This window comes from Chenopodium album, chromosome 7 (genome assembly GCF_948465745.1).
Source record: "Chenopodium album chromosome 7, dcCheAlbu1.1, whole genome shotgun sequence".
NCBI lineage: Eukaryota > Viridiplantae > Streptophyta > Magnoliopsida > Caryophyllales > Amaranthaceae > Chenopodium > Chenopodium album.
This window is the reverse complement of record NC_137840.1, coordinates 68,012,455-68,022,211: the sequence shown is the minus strand read 5'-3', so window position 1 is coordinate 68,022,211 and position 9,757 is coordinate 68,012,455. Positions and strand designations below refer to the sequence as shown.

The 9,757-nt window shown below is 32.6% G+C and overlaps 1 protein-coding gene and 1 pseudogene across 1 annotated transcript; both read right to left on the bottom strand.

Moving 5' to 3' along the window:
- LOC145639266 (F-box protein FBW2-like) lies at nt 1-2,961 on the bottom strand. Its single transcript, XM_081690457.1, has 3 exons — nt 2,782-2,961; nt 1,762-2,084; nt 1-967 (listed from the first exon to the last, which is right to left on the bottom strand). Exons 2-3 carry the CDS (start codon nt 2,067-2,069, stop codon nt 343-345), a joined length of 933 nt encoding a protein of 310 aa, XP_081546583.1. The 5' UTR covers nt 2,070-2,084; nt 2,782-2,961; the 3' UTR covers nt 1-342.
- A 4,183-nt stretch (nt 2,962-7,144) lies between these two features.
- On the bottom strand, nt 7,145-8,333 carry LOC145638186 (protein EXORDIUM-like 2 pseudogene; annotated as a pseudogene).
- Nucleotides 8,334-9,757: the final 1,424 nt, after the last annotated feature.

Sequence of the window (9,757 nt, the reverse complement as noted above, 5' to 3'; positions counted from 1 at the left end):
CAAAACAAACATCTGTCTGTAACATTGAATATACAAGAATGAAGTTTATCAATATACCGATATATGAAGTATATAAGAACATTATTCTTTCCATGGTTTTCTTAGGTGAAACAATCGGATACATACTTTAATATTTGAGATCAGGAAAGAAAAAGAAACAAAACATATACAAACTGCAATACTTCATTAACATTAAAGCGTCTAGATTCACATAACGGGTGCCTATTTCTAGTGCAATGCTAATACTTAAGGGGGTAGACTCTTCACAAATTTCACAAGGAGTGAAATAACACCAAGATCACAACATTGCTACTATTAACTATTTCGTACTAACTACTCGGGTTAGGGAGATGGAGGCCAGCCAAATTCATACATGTTATCAGGACCTTCATAAATCCTGAGCTCTATGTCTTCATCATCCCACATCCCATCAAAGCTTTCATCGTCGCTATAATCCATGTAATCATAATCCGAGAAGTCGGAGTCTGAGTAATATTCATCGAAATATGCTCTCCTTTCGAAAGCACCCATCACCACTTGAGGTCCAAGAACCTCCAACTTTGGGTGCCGCTTCTCAAGGGCCTTTTTGTCTAGATGGACATCCCAACACCCTCGCAAGTCCAAGAATTCAAGGTCGGGGCACCCTGAAAGGATGTCAAGGACACACTCTGTGTTGATTCGAAGGTAAGCAAGCTCAAGCTCTTTAAGCTTAGGCATTGTTTTGGCAATAGCATGAGCTTCATCAACATGTGAAAGCTTGAAAGCCGAGCCTAAAGGGTGCATGTTCCAGCTTAATGAAGACAGCATCTTACAGTTTTTTCCAAAGGCTTCTAAAGCACGAGTGCTAATCTGACAACAGTAGCTCAGGTCTAATGAAACAATTCTAGAGAACTTCCCAGCCAACTGCTCTACAATGGAATCACTGATACCGCATCTCCGCATTATAAGATTCTGAAGGGAGCCCGCACTGGCAAATGCAAAAGAAATAACACATCCACACCTCAAAATCACGACTTGAACAACCATTTTACATAATCATAATTAATAATTAACATAGCAACTATTAATCTAGTAGGCTCATCAGGCAACATATCTATGATGCAAATTCAGGTTATATGCTGAGGTCCTCTCTTCCTACAAACCTTCCGTTACATAAAACTTCAACCCTTTAACTTCACACAAAATTAGCATTGAAGATGAAAACATATATCATGAGCATCATTACAGTGTTCGTTTTGTTTGTTTTATTGGTTGAAGTGGATATATCAAAGATTTGTTTGGTTAAGCAAGCCAACAAATTCGCACAATTCCAAAATCATCCCCTGGAATCCACAGTCCTCATCCCGAAAACGTGATTTTGAAGACATGGATTTGGCATTGGGTGGATATGAGACATTCTCCCTATACTTTTTCCTCAAATGAATGCTCCCAAATCCACAAAACACCAAGTCCATGACTATAATGCATGGTCCCCAATATTCTTTCCATTGTTTGCATAACAAACCATTATTGATTGATCTATCACATTAACTCATTGGTCCCCAAATCACACTTAACTCCTCACTAAATTATCTTCATAATCAATATGATAAGGGAAGGCAATCCGAAGGAACACGTTTTCCTTCCCTTCATTTTCGCCTTTTCCCTTTGCCTAACGTCGTACCAGAAACAAAGGGCATTTACATTCAACATTCAATAATCACAATAATCTAGCTATAAGCTAAAAACTGAAAACATAGAGATCATAGTTAGGATGCTTACTTTTCAGCAATGAAAGCGAAACTCTCATCATCATTGACACAAGAAACTTGAATCTTACGAAGCGAGCCAGCACTACGAGTAATAAGCAATCGGAGCATCCGGTCGAGTTTATCCGGCTCGCAATCAACACTCCACTCATCAAGATCTATCTCTTGCCAACAATAAGGCCCTTGAGCAGCTTTCCCCCATGCCTTGCAAACTCTAGGAATCACTGTTAAAATGTCCTCTAATGACAACTTCTTAAATATTAACCCTAATGCATCTGGAATTAACTCATCCCATTGTCGAAATTCACTTCCTTCTTCCATCTTACTCTCCCCCACCTTCAAATCAACATAATTCTCCACAAATTAGTTTTTTACACCAAAGTTTAAAACTTTACAAGCTATAAAAATCAGTATTGTAATTGAACTCAATATACTTTACAAGCTATAAGGTATAATTGATATAATCATATAAAAGTATAAAACAGATCTTATGACAAATTGAACATAATATACTTCAACATAAATCAGTATGGTAAGCTAATATGTCTTCAAATCAGTGTTTTTGTTCCAAAGTTTTAATTTTTTCAAGTGGGTATCCTAAATCAAGCAAGAAAATTGAAATTTTCACACACACATAGATAAATAATTAAAATTGCAGCTTTAAAACAGGACAAATGAGATAAATAATTCAAGAAACAGAGAAATACCTTAAATGAGAGCTTCAAATCAACATAGTACGGAGTACAAATTAAGGGGAAATTGGAAATTTTCACCAATTTCTAAACTTTAATTTTTAAATTGGAGGAGGATTTTATGATTTATCAAGAAATGGGATGAATTTAATTCCCCAGCTACCCAAAACCCAGAAAAATAAATGAAAAAGATAGATCAACAACAAGTTTATAGAGCAATAAATGAATTAAAGCAGGAGTTTCATGAAATAAAAAATAGAGTAACAGATTCAAACATAAATTAATATAGAACTAAGTGAGGTTTTTGGATAATATTTTAATAATTACAAGAATAAACATACCTAAATTAAGGAGGGAGAAAGATAAACTTGAAAGCTTCAACCTTTTCGCCCGAACATGAAGAGGGAACTCCGAATTATCCGCTAAAAGAAGAGAGAGAAAGTGAATTTGTGTGTGAGAATTAGAGAGAGAAAGTTGAGGTGAGTACAAATGTTTATGTTTTACCTCTCACTAGTGGAGTGGTGCTAACCAACGGATTTAAAACCACCGACAAGAAAAGTTGTAGCTCTAAAAAGTTTATTAATTTATAGACCCCACAATATCACATTTTTTTGCTAAATTATAGGGAAGAAATGAACACATAAAAGGACTCTTGTCACTAATCTAAATTTCAAAAGCACATATTCTTTATTATCGCATGTATTACACGCTATTAGTTGATGGTGTAAATTTCTGATAACACCATTTTTTTTTTATTTTTTTTTTTGAGAAAAATAACACCATTTTATCATATTGATAAATGATTGTGTAGAATTGAGATAACTAATTGTATATGAAGTACTTGTATAGTTGTATATATACAATAGCTAGATTAAGGGTAAGTATTGGGGTTTGTCAGTTTGTTGTGTTAATGCATATATGGAGTTGTTAATATCATTTGAGAAGAAATAGTGGTAATGATTTTGATTGAATTGCTAATAACATCTCATATTCAATTTAGCATGTGTTGCGTGCACATAGAAGATGTGTTGAATCGAAATTATTTTGTACTCGAGTTGCTATTGAAGCACTTAAACTGCCTCAAGACACCAATCACAATCATAATAATAATAATAATAAAACAATTATTAAGAGATACTCCGTACATTAGCTTTTACTATATAGAAATAAATAAATAAAATAATAATAAATAACAATCACATTTAAACTATCTCAAGTATTCCCTCGGTTGAAATAAAAAAAAAAAGTATTCCCTCAGTTCCTTTTATATTTGTAACATGGGCTCACTTTTTGTAAGAGTTTTTTTTAGATCAAATGATGCAAATAATAAAGGACAAAGGGAGTGAGACAATAGAATTATTAGATGTTAAGTCTAGCATAGCTTGGTTTCCAAAAAAAAGTAGACAACAAAGAGATTAGATATATTACAAACATAAAAAGGATTTTACTAAGCTTTACATAGTATCATATTCTAAAGAATTGGAACAATAATGTTAATAAAAAAATAATAATAAGAAGAGAGAAAGAAGAATCATACCAAGACAAAATATAAGTATAGATATAGATACAAATCATACCATACAAATCATACAATAGAAAAATTCTTGTAGCAAAATAAGGGAAATTAAATGGAATATACAGGAGTTGTAAAAATTAAAAAATAGGGTATGTGAAAATGAAGTTATACAAAATAATAGTGAAATCAATATATAGTGCAGGGCAACAAGGTTACACGCAAAATGTCAAATAAGTTTAAGTTAAACCTTGCACGTCAAAGGTGGGTGAATAATGCCTGAGAATTGAATTGAAGTGGTATAAATTTCTGATAGCTTTGGAATTATGCACTTTTGCTCCGAGTTTCTGCAGATATTGAACACTTTAGTCAACAAAGGAATATTAAATTTATACATAACAAAGGTTGCAAATTTCAAGACGGTTGAATTTGTATGGGGTGGTAAATTATTAATTCATCATCATACGCTTTAGTAACGTAAGCATTAGTGTGATAACTAAATTTGCATGTCAATATGTTGTTTTTATTTACTTGTATGCTTTTGGTACCATAGAAATACAAGTATATGCACTAGTTGTTTGATTAATGATTATCCTATTGTTATTTACTTATTTTTATCAAAAAAATACGGAGTAATAATAATAATAATAATATTCTTAAGTTTTAAATTTTTTTTATAACATAAAGCTTGATTTAAAAATGAATAATGTTTGTTCAAAGTTGAGTTCTCCATGTCTTTTAAAATCATACTTCGTAAAACTCAAATAAATAATCTGATCCGAACTTTATCTAATTTATAAGGAAAAGTAGCTCAGCCAAAATTCTAATACCCAATTTGGCTTTTAAGGGTTATGGATTTATTGCCTTTTAAACATTGACAATTTGACCAAGAATTAAAAGTTAATTAATCAATTTAGGTTACCACTTCTTTTTTACAATCTTCTAATAATGCAAGTACAAACAACTTTTTCAATGGATGAGAGAGGTTGAATTGGACTTTTAATTTCATTGGGATTTAAACACGAAGAATTGTCAAACTTTCTCATTCTATTGTTCTATAGTCTTCATCTTGAAACCATACTCTTGTAAATCAAAAGCTACTCCCATAGTCCCGTTAATTTAATTACTAGTGATAGTAAATTAGTACTCGTATTAGATAAGTTTATTTGATAAAAAAAAAGTGATAGTTATAATATTATTTATTCATTAAAAATCAATTTATTCAATAAAAAATAGTTTTAATTTAATTTAATAAATGTTTTTTAGAAGAAAAATAAGTTGTGTTCAGTAAAACTCAGGTAAAATTATACTCTGTATAAATAATTATAGGGCTCTAAAATAACAAGTTATTAGTACGTATATTGTACATAATCAAACACATTTCATTATTTTAAGATATAAAAAAAATGTAGTCAAAGTAAATTTTATTTGTGCTAGATTGTTTATATCCGATAATGGGATTTTTTTTTTTTTTAAGGCTTTCGAAGTTTCAATAATGTGATTAATGATGTTTTAGTAAAAATTGTTAATCTTATTGGTGGATTTTCCTTGGAAATTCCAAAGAGTTAAGAGCAATACACCGTATGAACATAGTCTACCAGATTTCATGTAGTTCACACCAATCCTCTTAGTGCCTGTTCCGATTTACTGAAAACAATTAAATCGAAGTGAGTGGAGTTGAATTGAACCGAAATAAATTAATTGTGAACGAAAGAAATTAAAAACTAAACTAAACTGAGCTAATTAGATTTAAACTGAATTAACTGAAATTAAGCTAAACATAACAAACTCCTATTAAATGATCATGGTTTACAAAAAATGGGAGTAAAAAAATTAAATGCTGCGGATATTTCGTACAATGAGAATATATAGAAGAGAAATGTAATAAATAAAAATAATAAAAGATGAAAGTAACCCCACTACCCTACTCTAATAGAGTAATCAGTGAAACATGATGATCACGCAACAAATCGGGAGAGACATAAAGGGTTGTCTCTAGTACCGTTCTTCTACCATCATTTGGTCCACTTCATGCAATATAAAATGGACTAATGGAGAATAAAATTATTAATTAGGTTTTGGATTTGGGTTTATTTATTAGTGAATCTCATTAATTGCTTCGTTCTTGGCCCAAATTTATATATCTTGGGCCCGCCCACAATTAGTGTTGCTTAAGCTAAGCCATTAGCCCAATCTTGCAAGGCTACATTCAGTCTAATTATGCACTAATTACGAGAGGAAATTAAGAATGCGCAATGGCAAATTGGTCATAAAATCTACAAGGAGTTTGGGATAATTTTGTAAGGAACTTAACCCAAAATTAATAATAACTCTCTAGTATTATCAACAATAAATGATAATGATGATATGTTCAAGTATCACTTATTCTTATATCGACCTACATATGTCTAGTGTTTAACATTTTTAATTTTTCATCTCTAGCGACGTCCATCTCTATAGTTTGTTTTTTTGAGTTCATCATCCATCTTAATATAGACGAGCTTAAATGTGATTTAGTTGCCAACTTACTACTAGGAACATGTTAATTAAACTAAATATATATGAACTGAATTAAATTAAATAATGTAATAATATGGACTTATTTTCAACAATTTTACCAACAATTTTCCTCTAGATTGGATAGTTACCATCCCCTGCACATGCAATTTGTCAGTTATGGATTCTTTGTCATAGCCTCATAGGAAACCCATAAGAACATTTTCATAATCACTTTTGAAGCAATAAGAGTCTTGCATAACTCTCATAAGTACAGTACATATGCTTTAGTCTGTCTCGATTTTTAAAAACAAAATTAATTAAATACATACTCGTGTTATGTATATTAGTAATTGACGTGTGAAAATTGTGAACCAATAAAATTAACATAGTACAATATAGTATATATAGGTATTAAAATTGGACTTGTATGACCAGGAGCATGCATCTACTACATGAACCCATTTCTATTCATTTCATCCATTACATGCATAACACTGCACTCAAACTAGGCACCACGTAGCTCGGACAATGTATGTAATAAACACGTTTGTTTTAAGAACCATCTAAAATGTCTAGAATTATTAATAATCTCAAATGAAAAGAGGTAACAACAATCAACAAGTGAAATTCTAAAGCATTATCACTTAGCTCAATACTAGATTAAACTAGTACTAATTAAAGTAACATGATACTACCTTTAACACATTAATTATATAGATAATACAAAAATCGAATTGATAAAGACAAATATGTTTCTTCATAATTACTAAAACAATAATCAATATAATGTAATACAAATAGAGACATGCTTCAAATGTATTCAAGAATAAGCGTATATTTACACACTTTTTTTTCTTCTTCTTTTTGTTTTACCAAAAGATACTACTAGTGTACCCAAAGTGCTAGGCAAGGCGCCTCACACAAGAGTTTTACAAGCCGAAGTTTTCGGGTCCCACATAGCTGGAACCAAATACTTACGCCCGTGGGCCCCATATGCGTTATAACTTGCCCCGGTTGTTCGGTCAATTAGGAGCTTACCCGGATAACCCGGGTATGAACCCGACCCGAATATACCCGTACAAGCCGATACCGCTTCCAACCCACCATCAGCCGGGCCTTGAAAATACCCGTTATCAAACGGGTTTGTTACGGCTCCAGCTAACACGGTAGCCAAGTTCATGATCATACCATCAATACCAACGTCGTTATTCGGGGCAACGAGTGGTGGGGTTTGTGGGCCGTAAATGGGCTGATGAAAGGGCCATGCACACTGACCCGGACATTGTTTTTCCGGGTTACCCACCCATGCATAAGCAAACTTAATTTTCTTATGTTTTCCCGCTAAACCTGACCCATGTGCACCGCACGTGCTCATGCAAAACTCGTCCGGTGTTACGTCAGCAGACGTTAAAACCACGTTAATTGAGTTCCTATGAGGGAGTTTAGAGGCTAAAGCGAGGATTTGAGCCGGGGTTAGGACTTTTCCTAGGGAGTATGTTTGGTCGAGGAATTGTTTCCCTAAGGTTAGGGTGGATGGTCCTCCCCTATACCTCTCGGTAGTCTTCCACCATGATGAAACCGACGGTTGTGGTGTACGTGCTGAGGTGCTGGACAGTGACTGTATGAAGTCAATTATTATGGAACGTTGGATTGGGGTGAACTTGCCATACCAAATAAGATTGACGAATAAATTACCTTTAAGGAGGGGGCCGTTGTGGTATTCGAGTATAAGGGGTTCAGGTTGCACAAGAGCTAGCTTGCGAGGGGCCGTAGCCGAGCAAGGTAGCAAGAAGCAAGACACTACTAGAAGAGTGGCTATTATTAAGAAATGAGAATTACTATAAGCCATTTTAATAGAAATAATATATTTTTTTTGTTAAGTTTGAATGGAAAGAAGGTTTAAGTTTGATGAGAGTAATGAAAAGAAGGAAGGAGTATTTATACTAGGAAAAGTAAGGAATTGTCCAGCTAAGAATTGGGTAATGCAATGATAAAAGATGAAGAGAAAGACAAAGGAAGTAGCTAACTTAGCAAATTAAAAACGTAGAAAATAAGAAAAATAGTAATATTATAATAAAAATTAAAAAATAATTAAAGGGAAAATAAAGATAATGAAGTTTGAATGAAGATTGGAGGGTTTTGGGCTATTGTTATTGAATAGGGGGGAAAAAGAGGGGTTGCCCAAGAAATAAGGGGCAGTATTAGCCAAAGGCGCCAGCTGTGGAGTTGATCTTCTTGTAGAGTAGACCCAACTCTTTTTGGACGGCATGGAAAGAGAATAGTGTTTGTTTTAATTAAAGCAAAGACGTTTTCAAGTGATTTAGAGAGGTATGGGCGTATGAGTTGAGCCTCCTATTGTTTTGTTTTGTAGTTCTATTTCTTCTCTTCTCTAGATTGGTTGATTACTTTGACGGTCTGTCTATTTATGTTAGAAAAAATTTCTACACGAGAATTGAAATTGTCTTATAAGATAAAGGATGATGTGAGCCTAACAATTACACTGTTTACTTATTATTGTTAGGCCTAAGGCCAGTAAGTGGCCAATCTCTTTACGTACTGATGTTAGTAAATTCTGTTTAGTTTAAAGAAGATTTTTTAATTAGATAGAAAGTGCGTGTTTAGTTAGTTGGAATATGTTTTCTCGAAAAATGATTAATTTACGAAAACATTAAAGGAGAAGAACTAATTTTAAGATTTAAAATGTAGTTGAAAAATATTCTTTGGTTGCATGTTTGAATGAAAAACCAATTTCAGTTAATTTCATTTTGAACATAGAGCATAAACCGCTTAATATACTAATTTCACAACTGTGTTCGTTGTCAAGACTTATTCTATATTATTATTGTTTATTTCTTTTGCTTTATCACTAATTGGATACGTCCCGTGTTAATTAATACATGAGCTCACTCCAATTGACCAGTTGTTATAATTAGACAATTCTTTTTGTTCAAAAAAAAAAACAAAAAGATAAGTGCATAACGCCTAATGTTTAACCACAAATGACCTAATCGATTGGTTTTAAAATGTGGGAAAAAACATAGCGCTTTAGAGCTGGGAACAACATATGGCACATAGATCAGCTATTTTAATTTATTTAATTGGCCATATTTTTTTTTTAAAAAAATAATAATATAATTTGGGTCACTAGTTGTGAGTCTTGTGACAGCTAAGTAACTTTGCTACTCCCGTCATAATCATTGCTTTGAAGTTAATTAATACGAGTATTATGAAAATTAATAAATAAAAAATGAGTCGGATGCTCTCCTCTTTACATGGATCTTGTAAAGAAAAGATTACTACATGAC